At 43.8% G+C, this 26197-nt stretch overlaps 1 protein-coding gene across 1 annotated transcript in view; it reads left to right on the forward strand.

The window, feature by feature from the left end:
- Window positions 1-25579, forward strand: part of FOXO1 (forkhead box O1) — an 89961-nt gene extending 64382 nt beyond the window's left edge. Inside the window, exons 2-3 of the mRNA XM_023621529.2 lie at window positions 20479-21831; window positions 22295-25579. Coding sequence (XP_023477297.2) covers window positions 20479-21813 — 1335 coding nt within the window. The 3' untranslated portion in view covers window positions 21814-21831; window positions 22295-25579. The remainder of the gene's footprint in view (window positions 1-20478; window positions 21832-22294) is intronic.
- The last annotated feature ends 618 nt before the right edge of the window (window positions 25580-26197 follow it).

The raw sequence follows: 26197 nt of genomic DNA on the forward strand, positions 1-26197 counted from the left end.
GGTTATTGGTCTAGATAATAGCAGAACAAGAAATCCTCTTTTGATATCTATTGACTCATTCAAATAATATTTATGTCTCAGGTACTGACTAGATAGGTAAGCGTGGGCAGTTTCGAGATGAGTGAGCGGGGTCCCTGCCCTTGAGGAGCGTGGATTGTTACTCAGCCTTTCTCCAAGGGTGAGTTTGGGAGCTGGCATGAGAATTATTTGGGGGAGATTTTTCAAGCCACGTACAGTGCTGCCCCAGCTATCAGATGGGTGTGTTCCTGTTATGGTGGGATCAGAAAGTGTAGGGCGCCAACTCTCCTTCCCCTGTTGGCTGCTGGCCATCCTCCATTTGTCTTTCTCTTACAACTTTATGAAATATTCCAAACATCTCGAAAAGCATAGCGGCTGTTATAATTAGTACCCACATGCCACCACTCAGTTTTAACAATTATCACCCATCTTTCTATAAGCTGTCCTGCTTCCCCAGATGTGGTCACTAATTCGAGTTACTGTGTTGGAGGGCTCCTTTCCTTCAAGAAGCCTGCCCTATGGCTGGGCCGATATACACAGGTTATGCAGGTCCATAAACCTTATATAGAAGGTCCTGTCGTCTCCCCCCCCCAATTTAAAATTTACATGAATGCTATCAATTAATGTAGGTATCATTCTGCAACTTGATTTTTTTAAAGTCAGCATTATGTTTTTGAGATTTATCCATTGTTGTTACATGACCTGACATGACCCCATGCTTAACAGTAAAATCAGGAAATTGAAGCCAGACAGCTTGAAAACCTTCTTAATGGAAAAAAATGCAAGAAGATGTGGGTGGGAGAGAGTTTCTGTTGAATTTTTAGTATAGAACGTTGTCATTTATGGGAAAATTGTTGATCTGAATTACACACTTTTGAATAGCCCAATATCAGCTTAATGAGAATTAATTACATGTTGTATGAAAAGTTAATTGTTTTTATTTACTATGGGTATAGTTATTGCAGTTTGGTTCAAACAGGTGAAAGTTAAGATTTGTGGCATAAAACAGGAAGCAGATGGGGGCTAATTAAAGTTCTGTTGATGATAAAAGGATGACTGATCAAGGGGCAGCTGGTTTCCCAATTTAAACACAGTTCGTACTGTTGTATGATGGCAGCCCTCTGCGAGTTCTCATGATTATCTTTCAAAGGTGAAGGAATGTGCTTCAGCAACAAGTGTGAGGGCTGTTGTGCTCTATTTTTGTTCACCTTTTTGCCAAAAGCAGTGTCTCTTTAGGGTTTATCCAGGATAAGGGAAGGGATCACAAAATCCGGCTAAGATTTCCAACAGTGTTCCATCCACTCTGGACACATTATGCCCTGGAAAAGCCTGAAATCCCTCTCTGTATTCTCCAAGAAAGTGCCCAAGCATTTGGTTTTGTTTTCTTTTTTTTCTTATTGCTCCCAACACCCCTGTTGGTGGATTTTAAAAGGTCGGTGTCCAGGCTGTAACCCAGGAAGGCCCATGTCTGCCTGATGGAAGTGCTGTGTATATGTGTGGGTAGGCGAGTGCTAGGAGGTCCTGTGGAAGCTGTCTTGACAACCAAGTGTCTTGGATCTTCTGACTGAACTTACTTTGCTTGATTGTGCCCTGGGTGACTTTAACCTTCAAGTGATAGCGTCTTTTGTTGCTACTGCTAATAATGGTTGGATAAACATTAAGACCAAGTGCCCTGGATGTGTTTTGCCTAGGGAACACACCAGCACTGGGTTCTCTTTGAATCTGTGTGGGGAGGTGACATGAGGTCAGATGAGATTTGCCTTGCCTGTAGTCAGAAGCTAGAGGTTTGCCTGACATTTTGTGTTTATAAGTGCTTTCTGTGGTTATCCTTATAAAACCCCTTTGAAGCAGCAACTGTTATCCCCCATTTTACAGATGAGGCAGTTGAAGCATGCAGAGGTAAGTGAGTCACTCAAGGTCACATGTGTGCTTAGTGCCAGGTCTGGGTTAGAATCCAGGTTTGTCTGACAACAAGCGCATGTTCCTCAGCCACTATACTCTGCTGGTTTTGTGTAAAACGATTGTTTTTTCCATTTCCTGCTTAAGAAAAGAGCTGTTGTTTCTTGGAAAAACAAGAATCTTAGAATATTGTTTGTAAACTTCTTATTTGATTATGTAAATGTTTGTGTATGTATATATGTGCGTGTGTGTGTGTGTATCATGTGGTGCGGGTCCTGGCACTTGGCAGAAAATCAGTTTTGGGTTTTTTTGGATGAATGCATGAAAGAGGACAAGGGATGGGTTTTATGTTTGTTCCCCAAAGGCAGTAGCTTTATTCTTATAGAATTTATACATGCTCTTTCTTTAACAACAGCAGCAAAAAAGACAACATGCAAAGGTAAACTAGAAAGTGAAAATCCCCATTACCTTCGTCACCCAAAGACAGCATCTTTATATTCATTAAGATTGTCTTGTAAAAGAAATGACTGACCATATAGATCTCCTATAACTAGTAATAAAGAGCACCATTTATGTTAGCTATAAATAGTGTGCACTAGAGGTTTCAGGGACGTCCTGATCAACATTCGCTGTCAAAGGTTCTATCTAAACTTCCCAATCCCAGATGCTGTTTGCCCAATTTGGTTCTCTGGTAGTTTTGCTGTTCGTTTTGCTAATGCGGAGGAGCCTGTGTGCAGGTTCTTCATGCTCTAGGCTCTATTTCCATGACCCTAGAAACTGTCCCCTGCTCATGTCATGGTTCTTACAGTGTGAGGAGCGGTGTCACACCCAAAGCTTACGGTATTTTCCTGACCTAGGAGAAGTCTTAGGATTCTTTGTCATTTTTTTTCCATTCTCCTGTCTTCTAAGCAAATCAAACTACCACACTCTTCTGGCTTCTCTTCCCTTTCTTTTCCCATTCCTGTGCCTTGCTTGCTTTCCTTCCTCTCGTAAAACCATTTAGGGAGGTTTGGGGGTGAAATTGGAGTGGGTCCATTCTTCTCCCCAGTGACTCTGCCTTGTGTATTTTTGGAGATATTGATATCGACTTTTACTGTGTGATGTTTGGGACAGGGGCCTCTGTAGGCCCTGCTTCACACAGGGTCATCTGGCCTGGCTTGGATAGTCTGCATCTGCTTTGTCCTTCAGAGAGTAAGAGGCACGGTTCAGGGTTCACAGAGCGCCTGAGCTTTCCCAAGTACCTGGGACAGGTGTGTTCTTCCGCAGGAAGCTTGGGGCAGCTTTCAGGTAGTGCCCCCTTCTACCCTGGGCGTAGTCACAGTCTCACACATGCATGGTGCTTTCTTTATGCTTTCTGAAGCCATTGTATCCATTACAAGTCCTCTGTGAGGCACTTAGGACAGGCATTGTTTTTTCCACTTTATACACAAGAAAGCAGAGACACACAGGATGTAAAATTGTCCGCAGTCATACGTACGAAGGTAGAGCCAGGCTTAGGTCTTCTCCCTCTTGACATCATCTTGCCATTATGATGGAGGGTGTTTTGTTTTGTTTTGCTTTTGCTTTGTGTATTAACATGAAGTTAGTGTATTAAAGGCTCTAAAAATCCTGCAGTTAAGCGTCCTTTTTGTCAGTGTGGCCAGAATGTCCTCAGTGTGTTTCCTCGGTGAACTCCTTTCACCCTAGGAGGAAGGGTTATTCTATGGAGCACCTGTTGAAGATGGCTGTACTGGGCCACAGTGTGCAGCCTCATCCTGGATTTACCTTGGGAGATGCTCCAGGAGACTGCAGGGGTTAGAAGAAAATCTAGTCTTGGGAACCTGGAGGGAGAGTCCAGGGATGCTGTTACCTGGGCAGTGGCTGGAGACGCTTTGGGAATAAAGACTGCCCTGGGGCAGGGTGAGAGGCTGGCCGCGGGGAATCCTTGTCATCATGTCATTGTCAGCAGTTTAGCAGGAGCTTTATGGAGTAGAATTTTAACCAGAATGCAGGAGAGTTCTCAACCACCAGGATCAGCATTCTAGGACCGTTTGTTAGTGTTGATAGGTAGAGATCCTTGAACTGTAGCCTGAGTGACAGCTGCACTGTTTGGCAAGGATAGACTTAAGAAATTTGGACCCGGAACAGCATGCTGCTGCATCTTGGCAGGTGTCTGACAAGGCACATTCCCTGAGTGAGGCCGTCTGCATCAGCTCGCCTCCTCCCAGCTTTTCTTTAATATTTAATATTCAACTTCGCTTGCACTTGTTGCTCTTCTTAGATTGGCTGATGATGGAGTGGGGGTGGGAGGATGATGGTAAAGGTGCAAGTGGCAGATTCCGCATCCGTCTCATTAATTGGCTTTCCTACTTTAGCAGAAGCAGAACATATTAACAAAAGTCTTTTATTTTGAAGTAAGTTGTTCCAACGAGGCAGAAGTGATAGATTATTTTGCACTGAAATCTCAAACCAAGGAAGCAAGTCCAGCTTCTTAGAACTGGTCTTGGACATCACACTTGATTTTTTTTTTTCTTTTTTTTTTAAGAGCAAAGGATCTGCCTGCTTTCATCCTTACCTAAGCTAAGCTGTTCCAGGAGTTGAGATCAAAAGTTCACGTACAGCATTTTAAAATCCAGAAGATAGAAACTCTGAATTAATGGAAGTGCTGGGTTTGGTTTGGTTTTGGCGAGAATAAAATGATCCCAGTAGGAGAAGGGTTGGGAGAAAGTGCTGTGAGATAGATGGGAAAGTTAATAGCCTAAGGTGTAGCATTTCTCTCAGCTGGTGTTCTTCAGCTGTCTCCCAGAAGAGTGATCAGACAGAGTATTAGACTGTCTGACCCACGTTTTCCAAAATGTTTGAACTATCTGCTATTCTTTCTTTCTTTGCTAGTAACTTTGTGACTTTTAAACCTGGTTGTAAGTTGCATGGCACTAATTTATTTTGGGACAGAAAAGAAAGGAGGCAAATAGAGCCCAGGACATCTGGGCTGTGGAAAAAGGAAGGCCAATGGGATCTGCTGACGGACGGTAGGGTTTATACCCACAATCATGTGCTTTTATAATCAAATTTGGATGGAATATAATCAACCATTAAAAATTAAGTTCCCAAGATTTAGACCTCTTTCCTTTGTGTGTGTGTGTGGTGCCTTTCACTATGATAGGGGTGTGTGTGGGTGTTGTATGTGGGATTATTGGGGAGCGAAATGCCGTCTCACATTATCCTCTCCCCAACTGCAGTCTAGCCATGGGTCAGTCTTGGCCCTGGGTCTCATGCACCCTCTAGGGTACTGACTAACCCGTGACTAATTTGTTGTAGTTTTATCCCTGTTTATGGTGAACAGTCCATGGTTACATTGTAGGGCATTATTTCCTTTAATTTCCCTTGAGCTATTCAAAACAACCTTTAAGATGTTATGGTCGAGCCTAGACAATGACCTCAAGAAACAAAAATAAACCTTTCAAAAAGTAAGAACTGAATTTGTAGCCAAATGTTGTGAACGATGGATAAAAGAATGAAAACACACTAGATTTCACGAAGGGAGAAATTTAAAATTTGTTTTCAAAACAAGTGGTCTTTGCCCCAGTATCCTGCCTTCCTCTGACTAGGGAAAAATCAGAGGTTATGCTACAAGTTGCAAAATAACCAAGTGACATTCAAGTCATGAGACAGAAGTCAAACAGCTGCTTTAATCTAAAACCCCATCATTTTCAGGTAGATAGATGAAGTCCTGAAGGTGACGCTTGTTCCTTGAGGCCGTCCTCTCCACACAAACGGCAACAACCAAGGACACCTTTCGGGGTAGGGGAGAGCCATACCAGAAGACAGCACCTCCCTGAGATGCTTTTGCTTATCGATAAAAATTTATATGCACATAGAAATGCAGATGCCCACATGTGTTTAAATTTTTGGATAATCAAAAATATCTGCCTTCCAAGCAGGGCACAAATTCTCCTTCTCTGCCACCATGTCGTGGGAAGACAGGTTGGTGCTTTCCTGTAGGTTCCTTGCCATAACTTTCTTCTGATCTTTCAGTTGCTCTCCTGTGTCTTGCAGGTAGGATAAAATACAAGCTCCCAGCTTGTTTTTTAAAGTCCCTTTATTTCCCCTCTTTCTATATCTGCACTTGCGTACAGCCACAGTTACCTCATCTTTCTTCTCCAGACATGTCTTGTTAGTGCTTTTAAAATAATTTTCTCAGAAATACCACTAGCTCGTATTTGCTGGGCACCTTGTGCACACTGAGCATTTACTGCAGTGACTCAGTAAGATAAATGCTGTGTTAGACTGAAAGTCACTTGCCCAGGATCACTGTGGCAGTATGTAGTGGCAACTGGATTTGAATCCAGGTCTGTGTGGTTTTAGAGCACGTGTTCTTCACCACCACGTAGTGTACCCGTTGACTGTGATTCACGTGCTGCCCTCACATCAAGAATTCCCTTCCCTTTTTATCCAGCAATTCGAATCTTGCTTTTCCTCATGTCCTTACTCCAGTCGAGGGTCTTTCCTGTCTTATTGTGAGCATGTGCAACCTTACGTATTTGTCTTGTCAGTCATATGTGACCCTTGGAGGCAGGAAAGAGCCTTATGCTACTTTGTTGTGTCCATAGTACCTAGTATACTGTAGGGGCTCCATAAATACTTGTTGAATGAAAATGACATTGACGGCTTTTAATTTCGTTGAATTAAAAGACCCTAATTTATGTTATTGAAATGTGAATGGAAATAAATTACTTTCTGAGATTATTGGTGGATTTAAATAGTTTACATTAGACCCACTTCAACTGGCTTTGCTCAGTTTCTTGATTAATTTTGGGTGGATTCTTCAATGATAAAAATAAAGGTTAAAAGTTTACCTTCTTTTGTATTCCCAATAAAAATGACTGACTCAGGGTCCTGGGAGATCCTTGCTCCCTGGTTCCCTCTCCCCTCCCACCAAGAAAGCAGTGGTCTGACACTGGCTGGGGTGGGACTGACTCACTGGACACATTCTGTTCCAGCCCCACTTCACCTTGTGGTCCTTTTGGAATACTCAGGTGTGTTTATAATTAAATAAACAAAGAGCTAAATAACCCAATCTAGAAAATTCTTTTAAAGAAAATGTTTTGTTCTAAAATTGCATGCTACTCCAGCTTAATTTATACCTACTTTTGAGAACTAAAATGGTTCTCTAGTATATTGGTATCTGTCTTCATGAATCCTTTGATAGAAATGTATCATGGACTTGGTTAAATGTGAAACTTCTTATCTTTTGGGGCGTAGGATTACACTGAAGAATGATTGTCTCAAATTTTGTTCAACCACTAACAATTCTAAAGGATCCATTACAGTCTTAACTAAGTTGTCAGAATTCAATTTTATTATTATTCTCGGTAATAAAGAAAATTAATACCAGAGAGACTGCCTGTGGTTTCGAGAGGAGGTGAGATGCTGCAGTGGCCTGTTTGACTGATCTCACTGCTCGTAGGCATTTAAGATCTGCAGCAATGGGACCAACATCTTCTAGAAAACCTTGCTTTTGTTCTAGAGTATCAAGAATTCCTAGAAGAATTCCCTAATATGCTTGAAATTGTTAGTGTTTTTTACGTTCTTAATATGCTGTGTGGTTTCCGAACATGTTCTCATTTAATCTTGACGACGCTCCTTTGGGGAACTGTACGATGGTGAGGCACCAGGACATCATCTGACTTGCTCAGATTGCTTGGAGGAGTGAATGAACTTGGACACGAATACAAGCCCTGACTCCTGTGAAGACTCTTAATACTGAACCATATTGGCAAATGCATAATTGTAAGAAAGTGCAGAAAAGGCCCCCTTGAATGTCCTAAAATATACATTGTGATGGAAATTGTAGCTGTGGTTCACAGTATCCTTGAATGCAGTAGCTTGGAAGAGAGACAAAATATTTGTACTGTGTGCAAGATTCCAGCCACAATGGTTGCCATTCACAGTTCCCTTTTGGAGGAAATTCAAAGTGATAACACTGAAAACAATGAGCCCTAAAGTTCCAAAGAGGACTTTAGGGTGTACCACCACTAATTTTGGGCCCGGGTGAGAAGTTTTCCATTGGTTTGAATCATCCTAAGAAGTAGTTCACTTAATCATTTATTCGTTCTTCCTTTGCTAATTTCCCCCCAAGTATTTAAGATAGAGCTAACTGTACAAAATATTCTCTTTGTTTTCTCAACCCAAAACGGTCAGTGTGTGTTGTGTGTAGCCAGTACATTTTAAAAGATCAACGCCTTCCTAAAAATGATATTCATGACTACCATAAGTAGCTGTGAGGTTTTTGTCTTTGGAGATTTATAAACATAGCCTTGAACTTGTAATTCTTGGCTACAATATTGTTCATGTTTACGAAGAGGACATAAGTTCAGGATTACAGTAAAAGTTTAATACAAGGAAAGCTTTACAGATGGTAAGGTTTGCTAATTGCTCAAGTGGGCATCCTCAGGTGGTTTGGGGATCCTTTTTGTCCTACCTGACCTCTCTTCTCTCTAGAATATGGACCAGCCCAGCCCTGGGGCTGAGCTCAAAAATAGTGAAACCCAAAGGATTCGTAGTGGGATGCCCCCAGGGCATCTAAAGCTGCTTCCAGGGCTAGCTCAGGGGATGCGGGAAGTCTCCAAGCTAGTTCAGCTTGGAGCCTTCCAGCATCCCCTGAGCCCAGGAATGATCTTGGGGAAGCATGTTCTCTTGGTCTTGACCTGAGACTTGATTTAGGCTCCAAGTCCCTGCGGGCATCCCTAACAGGAGTGTGCTTGCTTCTGGTGGAGCGTCAGTGACCACACAGGGTGAGGGGCCTCTTCTCAGGCTGCTTTTCTGTTCAGTCGACGTAGTTTTCAGACAGGTGAAAATGCTCTGGGGAGGACACTTGGTCTTACAGATAAGCATAGCACCATGCTGCCGTGAGAGCCGTGGACAAATCCTACTTGAGAAGTTAAGTGTAGGGCTCATGTTAGGTACAGAGGGTGTGTGCTGGGGGGAGGTGTGGTTTTAGGGTGGACACATGTGGAACGCCTTTGAGGGCATGATTTAGTAGGCTTTCAGGGAACTTAATGAAAGCTGCATTTCTAAAACATTTGTTTGAGGTTCTTTTGGAGTCGCCGAAGTGGCGTGGACTCCTGCTGGTGCTGAAGGAGCGTTGTTTGGAAGGATGGCGTGGAGAAGTAGGGCTCTTGTGCGGCAGACCTACTGTACCTGCAGTCCGCTCGCTGAGGTGGATCCCTGATGTCTGCAGGACGCCTGGCGACAGCCCTAGCTGAGGCCCGATCTCCTATGGTGGGGGAGGGTGGTGGATTTTACTTATCATAAAGTAAATGGGCCCAAATGATTTTGCTGGTACTGGGTCACCCAGTGAATTTTTACAGCTGTTTGACTCGGGACAAGCTCTTAAGAATTTTTGCAGAGGTAGCTCCCAAACAGTGTAGACTTAACAGTCGCAAGTCCTTGTTGCGTTAGGCTCCTTACCAGATATTGGGCAAGCAAGCTTGTTTTAAGATTCTGTGTATCTGAGAAAACTCTACATTGCAAATAATATGTAATTCAGAGTGTTACACTTTATTGCAACGTGCTGTTCTTTTTGTAATCTGGATTTATCATATTTGGGTTCCAAAATAGAAAAAAGTGCATAAACCTAGATTTTATACTTTTTAATTCTGTTTACTAAATGTGGTAGTTCTTCGTACTATTTGCTAAACAGATGATCATGCATTCAGTGGATTCATTTTCCCCTTGATTTTGAGAGAGTGAACGTATTTAGGATAAAAAACAATTCTAGATGATACATCCTGTGAGTGGATATTATCCTAGAGATTTTAATCTGTCAGTCTTGCCTTTGAATTTATATTCATAACGTTTTTCAATGACTCTTGTAAACAGTGTGGGCACACACCTTGAGTAAACATTACCTAACGTGAACAGGTTTAACTGATAAAATACTTTAAAATTCACTGTAACTTCATATCCCACTACTGGGTATCTATCCAAAGAGCTTGAAGTCAGCAATTCCAAAAGTCCCATGCACCCCAGTGTTCATTGCAGCATTATTTACAGTAGCCGAGACTTGGAAGCAACCTAAGTGCCCATCAACAGATGATTGGATAAAGAAGATGTGGTATATATATACAATGGAATACTACTCAGCCGTAAAAAAGAACAAAATCGTCCCATTTGCAACAACATGGATGGACCTTGAGGGAATTATGTTAAGTGAAATAAGCCTGATAGAGAAGGGCAATCTCTGTATGACTCCACTCATATGAGGAATTTAAAAATGTAGACAAAGAGAACAGATTAGTGGCTACCAGGGGAAAGGTGGGGTGGGGGGTGGGCACAAAGGGTGAAGTGGTGCACCTACAACACGACTGACAAACGATAATGTACAACTGAAATTTCACAAGATTGTAACCTATCATTAACTCAATAAAAATTTTTTAAAGATTCACTGTATCTTCAGAAAACTTTAAAATTGATCAAACTATTGGCATACTGTGTTTCATTTTATGCCCAGTTTAAGTTCTTCATCAGAAGAGAGTAAATCTTAATATGTTTGTTTTTGGTTCTTATTTTGTTTTGCCTCCTTCTTCGGGTAGCTAGATACACAAGGTGGCTAATTACGTTATAAAGCGGTGTGTTTATAGAGCCATTGAAGATTAGAAAAATGGTAAGGCCTATAAAATAGAGATTTTCATTAGGAAACAGCAGAATCACTTCAGCAACAAATGAGTTTCCTCTTAATATTCTTCTGTGGTGGGGGCTCTGTCTACCTGAGACAGTCACTAGGTAAGAGCAGCAAAGAGTTCATATTCTGGGCCGTTAATTAAATAGAAGTTTCAGAAAGGATAGACTCCTTTATGTCCCCAGATGGTCACAGGGGAGTTGTGGCCCTCTGCTGTGGACTCGGCCGTGCCGGGTCTCTCTGCGTCCCTGGCGAGGGAGAGAGTCTCCAGGGATGCCTGCATGCTGCATGGAAACTAAATTAATCCCAGGAGAAATAAGCTCCACTTTGAAACCCTTAGTAGCCTACAGATCCCTTAAAAAAAAAAAAAAAAGGCATTTCAAAGAATTTTAGCTAAATGAAATTTAGTCTCTTTATATCCACCACGGGGACCTTATTAGCCAGGGTTGATGACACTCATTTGAGAGTTGGCTTTGTTGGCTTGTCTGGCAGTATCAGGCTCCAGTGTACAATAGCTTGAGGTGGTTTCTGTTCTCCAGACTTTACTCTAACAGGTGATCTGGTGGTTAAGATCTGGCGCTCAGCGCCTCAGCCCGGGTTCCTTTCCTGGTCAGAGAACCACACGACTGATCTGTTGGTTGTCATACTGTGGCGGCTGCATGTTGCTGTGATGCTGAAAGCGATGCCCCCGGTATTTCAAACACCAGCAGGGTGACCCATGGTGGACAGGTTTCAGCAGAGCGCCCAGTCTAAGACAGACTAGGAAGAAGGACCTGGCCACCCACTTCCGGAACAATTGGCCATGAAAGCCCTGTGAAGAGCAGCAGAGCGTTGTCTGGTGGTGTGCCTGAAGGTGAGAGGATGGCGCGTAAAGACTGGGCAGGTTCCGTTCTGCTGTCCACAGTGCCGCCGGGAGTTGGAATCGACTCCACGGCACTAACAACAAAAATTTAGGGAAATTGTAGAAGGAACACAGTTAGGATAAATGCCTCATGATCTGGAACAGAAGGGAAGATGCTGGCATCTAAGGTTTTAGCCTCGCCTGGATTGTTTTGGGTTTTGTTTGTTGAGCTTCTTAGTTTCTGATAGTCTGTAAAGCACATGGCATTAAAGTGATATAGGAAGGACTTCCATTTTCACATTCTGAAAATTTAGAACTGTGCCCTTCCTTTCATAGAATGGTAGCTTTCTTCCATAGGGGGTTTTCCTGTGGGACACAGCCAGAGGCGACACTGTGCTGCTTTATAATTACGACCTTCTGAGAAGCAAAAAGCTTGGGATAGTTTTAATATCATTAAGTAAATTTTCTGTTCTATCCCTGAAGATTTTTTTTCTTAAATCCTAAATGTGTGCGGTTATTGGGTGAAGTGTTACCCTGAAATATTTAGGTTTTCGGCTAATATGAGAGCTTATTAAAGATAGGCAAACCGCAGAGCACTGTCTGCTTTCTCCTTGCAAAGTTTCCTCCTTGCCCTTCCTTCCATGCTAGTGTCCCTGTCTTCACTCTTTGTTTCCTTATGCCATGGACCCATTCACTTGTAACTCACTTCTTTACCAAACATTTTGTCCTCCAATGTATTCTTGAAAACCGCCACCTCTTGGGGCCTCTTTCAGGGTTTGTTCTCTGTAAGGTAAACGGTGGTGGGTGAGTAGTGTTCGAGAAGAGATGAGAAAAAGCATTGTTCTAGTGATTGCCATCCTGGATATAATCTGTCGTCAGTCGACGGGCATATCTCCCTCTCCCTGAACCATCTCATAGACGCACGTGTTCTGACTCAGGTCACCTAAAATGCCGACCCCACACGCTAGTTAAATGCTCACCTTTTTTTTTTTTTTTTTTTTAAAGATTTTATTATTTCCTTTTTCTCCCCAAAGCCCCCCGGTACATAGTTGTATATTCTTCGTTGTGTGTTCTTCTAGTTGTGGTATGTGGGACGCTGCCTCAGCGTGGTCTCATGAGCAGTGCCATGTCCGCGCCCAGGATTCGAACCAACGAAACACTGGGCCACCTGCAGCGGAGCGCGCGAACTTAACCACTCGGCCACGGGGCCAGCCCCTATGCTCACCTTTTTTTAACTTAACATCTTCTTAAGGGGAGAACATAATTTTTCTCCAAATGAAGGATTGCAGCTCAGTTGTGAGGACATGGAAACAAGCCTGGGGAAGGCTGGCTGCCTGTGAAGCAGGAAGTTTGTGTTAAATGGTTTTTGGTCAAGTTGTAACCATTCATGATGGCTTAAAGATTCCTGGTTGTACATCCCTTTACTTCCTATCACAAAGTAGCCAAGCTTGCTTTCTTCAGCTTCATGTCAGGTGGTGCACTAAGCACCTTCCTTGTATCCTGTGCTGTTCAGTCCCTAACCATCCTGTGTGATGCTCGCGACCGTGCCACAGATGTCAGGACTCAGGCTTGGTGAGATCAACCGGCTCAGCTCGGAGTGGCCCCCCGATTAGTCTCACCTTGGATTCGACCTTCTCAGGGTGCTTGTGAGTTCTTCCATTTGTCCTTCTGGTACTGTTTTATACGAGAGCACAATCTCCCACATTCTTTTTTTAGTAGAAGCTACTTTAATGTAGTCGTATTTTCCTTCTTTTGGAATGATTTGAGTCAGAGATAAAGCTGTTTAGAGCTAAATGTGTGCCCGTAGCCATTTGAGAACCTATAGCTAAGAAGTGGTTCGGTTGGAGGAGGACACTGTATGTTCTTGATACTTGTCTTACATTTCTTCTAGCACGAAAGCCCATGTGGGTCTGCTTTTTGTAAATGAACGCCCATAGCTTTCCATTTGCATTTTAATCTTTCTGAATTCTATGTTCCCTAATATAAAATGAGTGTGCTAGGCCAGATGGCATTCCTAGTGCCTTCCTGGCTTGCAAGTTCTGTGAGGTTGTGAGTTCTCAGTCCACTGCCCTGGGATTAGTGGAGAAGTCCGAGTCCTCACTGCAGACCAGGGGTGAGAGTGGCCTTTGGAATCTATTGATGTTCAGGTGGGCAGGACAAGTTTCTGGGAAATGAAATCGGCCTTAGGGAAGAAGAGCTGAATGCCAGGGTCTAGCATCTGAGCATGTGGGTTAGCTATTCACAGCAGATCTTTTATTACAACACTTTTATAAGTTGAATTTATATGCTGTCTATTGACATCACTTGTAAAAACTGGCAAAGGATCACGTTTTCCTTCTGTTTGCAAGCAAAATGGATTATTTTTACAAAGTTGTTTTATTAGCAACTCTAGTGGGAACTCTGTGTTGAACAGAGATTATTCCTACTTTCTCCTCAGTTTGTTTCGTCTTGTAGAAGTGCAGGAAGAGATGGTGTAATAGAGAGGAAGCAGGAGGAGGGAGTGAAGTCCACTCTGGGAGTCTACAGAATAATCACACGTGTTGACAAAGTTCACACAAATTAGATTTTTCCAAAAGCATTTCGTCTAGTTTGTCTAGCATTTTAAAAGAATTTCTAGAATTTCTAGAACAGCAAGTTCATTTAGTCATGTGTTCCAGTGTCTTAGTTTGAAGTTCTCTTTGTTTGACTTGGTCACTGTTGCCACACCCACCCTCTCACAGGCAGTGGGCACTTCTAGGCTGTGGCGGCCTCTCTCGGGACCTTTCCATTTTCCTTGCGGGTCCCCACAGTCTCTTTATGCAAGCTTTCCCCCAGGCGATGCAAACATCTGAAATTCACACTTCAGCTGCTATGGTTTCCTGCCACAGAGAGTAACCCAGTCTGATTAAAAGCAAATCATATTTTGTAAATGTATTACTTGTTGGGGCAGAAAATGAGTTTTGCAAACTCGTATTTGTAAACAGAATTGTTTCCGTTCCCTCAAGATGCGCACATGTAACCTCAGTCTTAAGTATGTTCCTTTGCTGCTGCTCAACAGTGGCGATGGCAAAGCCAAGGACGCGGTTTTTCCAGCTGGCAGCCGTGTTGCATGCAGAGTTATGAAACCTTTGTTTGAGTCCTAGCTGGGGAGTTCATTTTCTGAGCCTCAGTTTTCCATTTCTAAAACAGGGCCAATAATACCTGCCTTATAGGGCTCTTCCAAGGACGGAACCAGAGGATGTATTGAAAACAGTTTGTGAACTGTTTTTGTAAGGTAAAATACAAAGTGTGAAGGCCAGGGGTTCCTGAGCCAGATAGATTCAGCTTAAGTTGCTGGTTTTGTTTTATTTCTGGTTAAACACAAAGAGCAGAGTGGTCTTAGAACTGCCTAGCAGAAAGAAAAGTGGGATGGAGCAGCGATAGGAAGACCCCTGGCTGAGAGGTGGTGGTCTCCATACATGCCAGTGGGGCAGGCTGGGTGGAGCCAAGCTGGCAGGTCAGGTCAGAAGGCAGGATTCAGGAGAGTGAGGGTCCAGGGAAGCCCGGAGTAAAGAGAGGTGGTCAGGAAGGAGCCTGGGGCAGGGAGATGGGTGCAGCCAGAGGTCTGGACCAGACCATGTCTTCAGCCTAGTCCTGGGCGGGTGGAGAGTTTGTTGGACTTAACTCCAGGGCTGGTTCTGCTCCCTTGGTTTTCTTTGTGGGGGCTTCTAGTAGACTAGAAGTCTACTCTAATAGACTGGTGGTCTCTAAATGTTTTTTTTTAAGAATCACGTACCTTTTTTGATAGAACATTTATTCATTTATACTATACTAATGTATGTGTACATTGTATAACACATTGCAAATATAAATTTTTTTAAAAGTGGGATAAAAATTTAAAGTAAATGAAAGGTATAAAGATTTCTTCTTGCACTTCAACGCTGTCTGAATCTTTCTTTAGGCAGTGGGGCTAGGAGCATCCTGAGGAGGGGCAGTTTCTGTCCCATATCCTCAGACGGTCTCTAGGGGCCAGCCTCAGGGCCTAGCTTCCTCCAGCCAGGAAGGCAGTGGACCAGTTGAGCTCGGTCATGACCGTGCTCCGTGGAGGCAGGCTCCAGACTGTTGCCTGGTGAAGTAGCCCTGCTCCGGCACCTGCTGCCACTTCCCCCACCGCACGCTGTCTGCATCCAGAGCTCCGAGAGCGAGCTCACCTTGAGAAGACCTCAGGGTTCTAATGACACTGACCAGCAAGCGCCTTACAGACCAGCTTTAGTATCTGAGTTCCTTCCTTAACATCTGTCCACAGCATCTGAGACACTATCTAGTGCAGAGAAAATATCTTAACTCTGACCCCAAAACTGGTCTGTTTTTTCCAGTAACTGACAGGTAAAAGTCTCATATTAGTGGGAACTGTGCAAGGTTGATTATAAAGAAATGAGACTTATGTTTATAGTAAGATAAGTTTGTGAAACACAGACATATTATTTTAAAGATACCGTCATCCTAATAATAACAACAATAATAACATCAGCTAATATTGATTGAGGTAACATGTGTTACCTCGTGTAGTCTTGCAGTAACCCTGTAAATGCAGGACCTATTAATCCACTTAACAGATACTTGGGTGCCTAGTCAGTGATGGAGCTGTGAGGATACAGTGTACATGAAGACAGACCAGGTCCCCCAGGTTACGCAGCTTACAGGGTAGTGGGGGGCCAGACATGCCCCCCAAGGGACCAGACATAGCAGAGTCATAATTGTATGAGTAAACAAGGTCCTGTGTTAGCTGCAGGCTGGGATGGGGTTATCAGGAAAGGCTTCGGGAAAGAAGGGACACTTGGGCTGAGACAGAAGTTGAGGGGTTGGGCGACCTTTTGTGGGAAAAAGTCAGTGCTCCTGGACAGTCCTTTGTGCATCGTTTTCTGTCCTGAGTGGCTATTTATGTGGACTTGTTCTCTCCCCGGGTTGATCATAAAACACCTAGAGGGCAGACTGTATCTAATTCCTTCTGTGTCCTTTGCTGCACCTAGCACAGAGGGCCTAATAAATGTTACTTGGCATAAATTGGTACAGAATGCATAGATAAGAGATGCGTAAGATGTCACATCTTCCCTGTGATGTTTTGGGGATGTCAATCAACAGATGTTCATTGAATATATCTTGTGTGTAGAGCATCTGTGAGGGGCTTTGAAATTAGGAAATAATAGACTCTGGCCCCTTGCCTTTTAAGGAGCTGAGTCCAGTGTTTAGATGGCATAAAATAGGACACCTGAGAGTTAGAAACAGCCAGCAGAGCAAGTTGAACAAGCAAGTGCATACTGTGTTCAGGGTACTCCTTCCCCCAATGCGATCCGTGGAGGTTGCTGGGTCAGGCTTCCCAAGAAGAATGGGCTGCACTGCTTGGGGTGGCCAGGCATACAGATGCTGGGGGAGCAGGTCACAGAGCGGTTATGTGCAGAGGAAAGCCACCTGAGCCCGAGCAGAAAGCCCCGGCTGCAGAGGACGACAGCTAGTGGAGAGGAAATTTGCTGACTTGTCTTGTTCTCTAGTGGCGTCCTGCAGAAACTCAGGATTCGGGTACCTAGTTTCCAGTGTGCGAGTCCCGTCCTCACACCCTCCCTCTTTCCCTGTGTAATATTTGTTCACAGTTCAAGACCTGAGGATCTCAGTGCTGACAGTCACGTGTGGTTTTGCTGCCCAGTTCCACGGGTGGACTACACTTCCCTCCGGCCTCGGCTGTGTCCGGCAGACATTGGCAGACATCATATCATTAATAGCAACATGTATTTTTATAAGATTTACCTATTCAACACCCCCACTCCCTACCACCTCCATTGGAAATTATAGCTTCTTTAGTGTCCTGCTGGCTACGTGAAAAACAGGAATTTATGTAATAAGCCCTGCACAGCAAACCTTTTCCTGTTTGGAAAAAAATTTTTTTAATTGTTGGCAAAGTTAGGAGACAGCTCTGTTACTCAAAGAGCGACCTGAAATGTCCTCTTGGAAGAATATGTAGCATAATGTTTTGATAAGTAAGGGATTGCCGTGGGCCTTTTTTGGGTAAATCAAAGTAATGAGTTAGTATATCTATGTCCCACCTGAGTTGGTGAACGCCTCCTGAACTATTGAAAGATTTCATCGTTAGGTGTTCTGCAGACTTGTTAAAAGTGTCCCCCTGATCGCAGTTGCAAATAATCTGATTTAATTATGTGTGCTGTGGAGCTGCGACCCCCTCCCCCAGTCAGTGCAGGAGGCCAGGAAGCCACTATCTAGGAAGATCTTCCTTCTTTATCATTAACTAAATGTGACAGGGACAGGAGTCAAGCTTCCTTTCCTCCAGAGATTTCATCATAGCTTATCAGTGTGTCTATTGTGTTAAAGAACAAGATAGTCATGATGGAATATCGTGCAGATGCCTAAATTTTCGTGTATGGAACACGTCGCAGGGTCAGAGGACTCGGCTCCATTCCAGGCTTCCCTCAGGGCAGGCCTGCTTCTTTGCGGAGGAATTCCGGACTGGGTTTGCTGGTGGTGGTGGGCACAGCAGATGAGGCTGTGGCTATGGGAGCGTGCATGTGCGTGTGTGTGTGTGTGTGTAAAACCTTCCCAGAGGATTTGGGGTGTCTTAGGGGATTGGAATAGGATGTTAGGGGAATGTAGTATTTGGCCTCTTTTAGGGGTTCTTGTATGGATTTAAAGCCGCCACGTCTTCCTGGAAGCTTCTCTTGAGTTGGGGTTAGATCCATAGGTGGGGAGGAAGAGAGAATTCTTGGAAACAAAAGAAATCCTCACTGCCATCAGCTTACACACCTATCCAGCATCCAGGCTGGAGACTCCTGTTCAGGGCCCTGTCTGACCCGCACTCCTTGTGTGCCCTGGCAGAGGGCTTGTCACATAGCTGCTGTGTTGCAATCCTTGGGTGGAATGTAGTACAGAGGGTCAGAGGGCATTTTGAAATGTGGATTTCTTAGCTCTGACTGTCTGGCCTCACTCTGACTTTTGTATCTCCCTTTAGAAAGTGAGATTCTTTTCTTTTCTGTTTCCTACCTTCTTTAACAAGAAAAAACTTGAGCTTATGGTTTGTGTTAGAGCCCCAGCCTTATCCTGCTGTGCAAAGGCTTTGTTCTGGCGCGATGATTGGCACTCAGGCATCTGCATCCCACATCGATGGCATGAGGATGTGGGTGTTCTGGCTGCATCCCTGGGTGACCACGAATTCAGCCAATGCCTTTTTGTGGTCAGGGAGGGGGCCCACAGGGGTTCAGGGAACTTGATCAGCTGAGCCTTGCACCAGTTGGCAGAGGAGGCCAGGGAAGTCTGGGTGCCATGTGCACAGCCCTGTTCCCAGGGATCTAGGACACCCAGAATCTCACTCCTGGACCTGGGATCAGGGACCTGAGCCCAGAGGCTGCTGAAGGAGCAGACAGTAAGAGTCTGCTGTGTGCCCTGTCCTGTGCTAGGGGCAAAAAGCTATAAGACAAGGTCCCTCCTTCTTAGGAGCCCACTTTTCCTCTTCCAGGCTTGTGTCAGAGGCTCTCCGGATGCTGACAGTCTCACCGAGTGTCCAGCAGGGGCATCAAATTGGGGCTTTCTGTTGGCAGCCTGGCTCCACTGCTTCTACTGGAGCTTGGGACCGTCTCCAGCCCCCTTCACCGTGGGTTTGGAGTTGTGGGTTTGTGTCTGTAATACCTGTATGCTGCAGCCGCACCCCAGCGAATAGGAGGAGGGAAACAGGGCTCAGAATGGTGATATCCTGGGCCCCCAAAGTCGGGATCTAATACCTTATTCTCAGGGACTGCTTATCATGTACCAGACACCGCTGAGCAGTTTACATCCTGTAACTCAGTGAATCCATATAGCAACCCTCCAAGGGTCTTTTATCTATCTCTGTTTTACAGTGAGGAAACTTAAGGCATACAGGGGCCGAGCAGTTCACCGTGGTTATGTAGCCAGTGAGCAGCAGAGCCCCCTAAGTCAAAAGCAGTTGGTTTTCTTTCCTAGTCTCCTGGGGTGTACGTGGCGCACTTTGTCATGGAGCTGTGCTTGGCGGATCGAAACCTCAGGCTCTTTGTAGTCTCCACTACTTACTCCCTTCCCAGGTCCTCTTTTTGGCCAGAACGTCACCTCTGATGCAGTGTCATCGAGGTAACTGGTGCATACTACTGGTTATTTTTTGGGGAGGGGGGTGGCAAACAACACTTAAATTTAAATTTTTCCCCTTTTTGGCAGTTCAACTTTCTAAAATAAAAAAAAATGACTCTTTTCCTTATATTTACGTAATGAACTTAAAGGATGTAAATCCATCTAGTTCTTATTAATTTTTAGGCTTTTAATTCTTGACTAAGAATATATCCTGCTCATTTCTATCTTCCGTAATCATGTGGGCCCAGAAATATCAAGCTTCTTGGTCTGCGTGAATGGCATATGTGCAATCTGAAGAGAATTGGCAGTAATTTTAGGGTTGATAGAATGGAAGGGTTTTTGATAGTGCCTTGATATGGAGTACTATTTGCATAGCGTTGTAGCTAAGCAAAATTTCAGTAGTTTTAAAACAAGTTCCTGTAATTTCTCTGTAAAATGTAGCTATATAAAAGAAGGTATTTACAATAATGCATACTTAATTTTGTCTCCTCATTAAATTAATATACAGATACTATTTTCTGTTTTTTTGCTGAGGAACATTCGCCCTGAGCTAACATCTGTTGCAAATCTTCCCTCTTCTTTTTTGCTTGAGGAAGATTCACCCTGAGCTAACATCTATGCCAATCTTTCTCTGTTTTGTGTGTGGGTTGCCACCACAGAATGGCCACTGACGAGTGGTGTAGGTCTGCACCCAGGAACCAAACCTGGGCTGCCAAAGTGGAGCGCACCGAACCTAACCACTAGGCCACAAGGCCGGCTCCTACAGATACGATTTCTCTTATACTAGTTTGAGCTCTTTTATAGTGGAGTTCTGAACTATAATGACTGTTCAGGTTGAAATCTGTACCATAAACTCTTTTAAAAGGTTACTTGTCTTCCACGTGATGATGTATCTTTGTTGAATAGTAAGTTTTCCAAGTGGAGAAGTATTGCATTCCTAACGTGATGTTTTGCTTTACAGAATTCAATTCGTCATAACCTGTCCCTCCACAGCAAGTTCATTCGTGTGCAGAATGAAGGAACTGGAAAAAGTTCTTGGTGGATGCTCAATCCAGAGGGAGGCAAGAGTGGGAAATCCCCCAGGAGAAGAGCTGCATCCATGGACAACAACAGTAAATTTGCTAAGAGCCGGGGCCGGGCTGCCAAGAAGAAAGCCTCCCTCCAGTCTGGCCAGGAGGGGGCTGGGGACAGCCCGGGATCTCAGTTTTCTAAGTGGCCTGCAAGCCCTGGCTCTCACAGCAATGATGACTTTGATAACTGGAGTACATTTCGTCCTCGAACTAGCTCAAATGCTAGTACCATTAGTGGGAGACTTTCTCCCATTATGACCGAACAGGATGACCTTGGAGATGGGGACGTGCATTCTATGTACCCGCCCTCTGCCGCAAAGATGGCTTCTACTCTGCCCAGTTTGTCTGAGATAAGCAATCCTGAAAACATGGAAAATCTTCTGGATAATCTCAACCTTCTCTCATCACCAACGTCATTGACTGTTTCAACCCAGTCTTCACCCGGCACCATGATGCAGCAGACGCCGTGCTACTCCTTTGCACCACCGAACACCAGTCTGAATTCACCCAGCCCAAACTACCAAAAATACACATACGGCCAATCCGGCATGAGCCCTTTGCCCCAGATGCCTATGCAAACACTTCAGGACAACAAATCGAGTTATGGAGGTATGAATCAGTATAACTGTGCACCGGGGCTCTTGAAGGAATTACTTACTTCTGACTCTCCTCCCCATAATGACATTATGACTCAGGTTGATCCTGCGGTGGCTCAAACCAACAGCCGGGTCCTTGGCCAGAATGTGTTGATGGGCCCTAATTCGGTCATGCCAGCCTATGGCAGCCAGGCATCTCATAACAAAATGATGAGTCCCAGCTCCCATACCCACCCTGGACATGCTCAGCCGACGTCTGCAGTTAATGGGCGTGCCTTGCCCCACGCGGTTAACACCATGCCCCACACCTCGGGTATGAACCGATTGGCCCCAGTGAAGACAGCTTTACAAGTGCCTCTGCCCCACCCCATGCAGATGAGCGCCCTGGGGGGCTATTCCTCGGTGAGCAGCTGCAATGGCTACGGCAGGATGGGCATTCTCCACCAGGAGAAGCTCCCAAGTGACTTGGATGGCATGTTTATTGAGCGCTTGGACTGTGACATGGAGTCCATCATTCGGAACGACCTCATGGATGGAGATACATTGGATTTTAACTTTGACAATGTGTTGCCCAACCAAAGCTTCCCGCACAGTGTCAAGACAACGACACACAGCTGGGTGTCAGGCTAAGAGTGAGTGAGTGAGCAGGTAAGATCACCCCAAGATCAAAAGACTTCCTGAAAACACAACTTAAAAGGGAGGAACACAGTGGCTTTCCAGGTGCCTTCCACACTTAGGACTTTTTGGATTTCAGCTGGCTGCCCCGTGAAGAGGCATCTTTTATCATTCATTCTTTACCCGTTTTGCAGCTTATAAATTTTCCTCTTGAGCTTAAACATGAGGAAGCTTCCTCTAACTGCTTTAAAGATTCTCTTTTGACAGTTAGATGGCTGCATCTTTTTAGTAGCTCTTCAATAAATGAATACATTTGATACAAATCAAATATTGAAGAGGTTTTTTTAAAAGTGAAATTTTCCTCATTGAATGATTTCAGAGCTGTGTGAGAAAGCTCTAGCCGCGCCCCCCCCCGCCAAGTATGTCTGTCACTCTATGTTAAATTGAATCGCTTCTAATTTGGCTATATTTTCATTGTGTGTGTGTTTTTTTCTAGGCTACACTTAAAAGTACTTCAGATTGTCTGACAGCAGGAACTGAGAGAAGCAGTCCAAAGATGTCCTTCACCCCTCCTTTTCGTTTTCTTGATTAAAAAAAAAAAAAAGCGTTTCTTTTTTCCTTTCGTCAAACTTGGCAGCGAAGACACTTTTCCTGTACAGGATGTTTGCCCACTGTTTGCAGGTTATGTGCTGCTGTAGATAAGGACTGTGCCATTGGAAATTTCATTACAATGAAGTGCCAAACTCACTACACCATCTAATTGCAGAAAAGACTTTTCAGATCCCGGTGTGCTTTCAAGTTTTGTATATAAGCTGTAGCTACAGAATTGTATTTGTGTGTGTTTTTGTTTTTTTTAAATATCCATTTGGTCCAAGGAAAGTTTATACTCTTTTTGTAATACTGTGATGGTCTCATGTCCTTGGTAAGTTAAACTTTTGTTTGTACTACCTGTGTTCTGCTGAACTGACGAATCACAAAGAACCAAGTTCCCCATTCTGCACCTCTACTGAATGGCTTTGGACGTGTTCACATTGCCACATAATGAGAACCAGTAGCCTGATGCCAATCTGCTGAATTAATGGACTTGTCACTCTTTTGGAAAGAAAAAAAAAAAGGTTAAATGCCAGCCTTGTACAGGTTTTTCTATTTTTTTTGTTTATTTTGTTATTTGCAAATTTGTACAAACATTTAAATGGTTCTAATTTCCAGATAAATGATTTTTGATGTTATTGTTGGGACTTGAGATCATTTTTGGAATAGATATTGAACTGTTATGTTTTCTTATAACTAGAGTCTACTTTGTTACATAGTCTGCTTGTAAATTTGTGGAATCCCAGATATTGGAGGCAGCATCCATAATTTTCATTTTGTATTTCTAACTGGATTAGTACTAATTTTATACGTGCTTAACTGGTTTGTACACTTTGGGATGCTACTTGGTGATGTTTTCTGACTAATCTTAAAATCATTGTAATTAGTACTCGCGTACTCAATGTGTCTGGCCCTGTTTTGGCGGGACGGTGTACAGTTGTGGACATTTTGTGTTTCATGTTTAGGAGAACTTAATGTGTTTGTATGTATGTATTTTAAAGAAATTCCATCTGCTTCTATAGCCTGTGATTCAACACACCGCAGAACATCGAGTCTTCTGATGGACGCCTGTGTGCTGGTCGTCTCAGTTACTCCTGGGAGGCCTCGTAATGTGTGTAGACCAGAAAGGGAGACAGACCCGCATCTAAATCAGCGCTCCTTTCCCACACTGGGGGTTGTGATCAACTTAACCTTTTTGAGCTGAGCTTCAGCAGAAGTTTCCCCTCATAGTTCCGTGTTGTGGTTTTGGCCGAGGGGGAGGCTGGTTTTGTAGCTCCGCCTTGAAGGATTGTCAGCATTCACCTGGCATCCCTTTCCTCTCTGTCCTGTAGGTTACTTAGCACCTTGGCAATTTAAGTGGAAGGAGGACATTTGAAAGTGGGACTTGAGTGATTTGTTCAATGCTTTGTGTTCACAAGTGCACGTGGCCACCAAATGGAACAGAACTTGGTTAAAAATAGGGGCAATTAATTTGAAAACCAACAAACCAGCTGTAAGTTGTATATTTGAATTTATTTTAAAAGCGTTAGCATAAGTTAAGAATTGGAGAATTTCTTTAGCCTTTAGCAATGTAAACTATAATTCTAATCATTATGTTTTAATATTTTCTAATTACCTGTAACTGACAGACCAAGTTAACCAGCTTTGCGTCCCATTTAATCCATCAGTACTTTCAAGTCATGTGGAATGCCCAAAGTCAGCACAATAAAAGGAGCAGAGGCACAAAAATGTTCGCCTTGCCTCCTCGAGAAGGCTCTGATCTCTGTGTACTTAGCCCAGATCACACATGCTTTGTCTTGCCTGTGAATTGCGTCTCTATTGGCCTGGTTTTTCCTCCATGTTTAACAAGAACACAAGTGTTGCTGATAGATTTCCTACAGGAGGCCAGCTCTATCGTAAGCTTCCCACTGTGACTTCGGCTATTTTGAAAATATTAAACAGCCACCTCTCTAACCATCTTCATTGCTGGCCACTCCAAAATATGTCTGGTGTTAGAAAGCCTAGTTCCTCTATCAGTGCCTCCCGCGTGTGGAATAGAACCGGTTGGTGCCAGAGTACTCACGTTCCTATTTCTGTGACCACGCACTACCCCCTCCTCCTCCTGTGCCGTCACACAGCGAGCCTCAGAGCCCCTTTCACCCATTAAAGAGCTAAAGCACAGCTAAAATCACTGTTCAGATCTTACTACTTCATAAAGTGACTTTTGAAAAGGTGTTTCTTCCTCCTGAGTCTGTGTAAATATGTTTCTTTTCCTTCAAGTTTTCCCTTGTGTTGGAATAACATGACTCCCGGGTAGCTTTCTGGGGTACAGTGAAGTCCACTGAAAGGCACCTTGTCTGCTTGGAAAACAAACATTCTGTGACCTCTGATAATTCTTTTTCTGTACGAATACTGACTTTCTGGAGTAATTAGTGTATCAGTTATTGTACATGATTGCTTTGTGAAATGTGCAAATGATATCACCTATGCAGCCTTGTTTGATTTATTTCCTCTGGTTTGTACTGTTATTAAAAGCATATTGTATTATAGAGCTATTCAGATATTTTAAATATAAAGTATTGTTTCCGTAATATAGACGTATGGGATTATATTTAGGTAATAGATGCATTACTTGGAAAGTTCTGCTTTGACAAACTGACAAAGTCTAAACTAATTAGCAAATGTTGTATCCCGGTGAGCAGTAAATCAATGGGACATCCCAAGAAGAGGAGAAGGACACGTAAAATGGAAATGGTTCTCCAAGGGTATGCAATTTGGACTCGTTCAACTGCTGGATATATGTTACCATTCCCCCTTACCCCAAACCCCACCGCCCACCCCTTCCTTGAAATGCTTATATTCAGTTCTTAATTTATAACTGACTTTTAAACAAGAAGTTTCTCTTGCAGTTTTAGTTTGGGAGTAATCAGTAAAAAAATGCAATATGGTTTATACAAACAAAACAGCCTGGCATTACTCTTGGCCTCCTCTTTGAGGGTGGTACGCGGCCCAGCAGTGTGGCCGCGTAAATCCTGTCAGGACGTAGTCATGCCCCCTGCATTTCGCTGCTCGAGGTTAGCACCAGTGCAAATTCCATGTTCCTGTTCCGATACTCTGAGAAGTGCCTGATGATGCTGATGTACTTACAGACACAAGAACAATCTTTGCTATTATTGTATAAAGCCATAAATGTACATAAATTATGTCTAAATGGTTTGGTGTCTTTCTTTTCTAATTGTACACAGTAAGCTTTTTATTAGGATTTTTTTTTTTTAAATGTTTAGCTATCACTTGAGTTAAACCTTGTCAGCTGCAGTGCCACGGTTTATTCAAATCTGGTATTTCCTTTGGAGGGTGGGGGTGGGGAGCAGAACGGGCCCTCCGGGACCCAACCAATAGCCCCTGAGAACTGAAGAACAAGTGAAATCCCTGATAACAAGCAACCCTGGAGTATTCGTCTTTGGAATGTCTGAAACTGCATCCGGCACAGTAATTACCAGGCATATTAAATCTCATGTCAGAACAGACTGTGCTGAAGGTAAAAACACCCAGAGGGCGAGTGAGGAGGGTCCTGGCGAGGTCACCGAGCAGGCCCTGGATGATGTGGCGGGAGCAGTGGCTTTCCAAGGTCACGTGCTCCTGTCACTGCTTCCCACACCTTGCTGAAGAAGAGGATTGTGTCCGCCTTTAAGTGGCTGTAGGTTGGAGGTTCCCATGTTTGCTTCTTTCCAAAAATACCCGAGGAATGAGTAACGATTAGATTAATATGGTCAAAATGCCTTTTGCCCAGTCTCTCCTTGCTTCTGACCCTTTCACCAGGCAAATGAGT

This window comes from Equus caballus, chromosome 17, assembly GCF_041296265.1.
Source record: "Equus caballus isolate H_3958 breed thoroughbred chromosome 17, TB-T2T, whole genome shotgun sequence".
In the NCBI taxonomy this organism is placed as follows: Eukaryota; Metazoa; Chordata; class Mammalia; order Perissodactyla; family Equidae; genus Equus; species Equus caballus.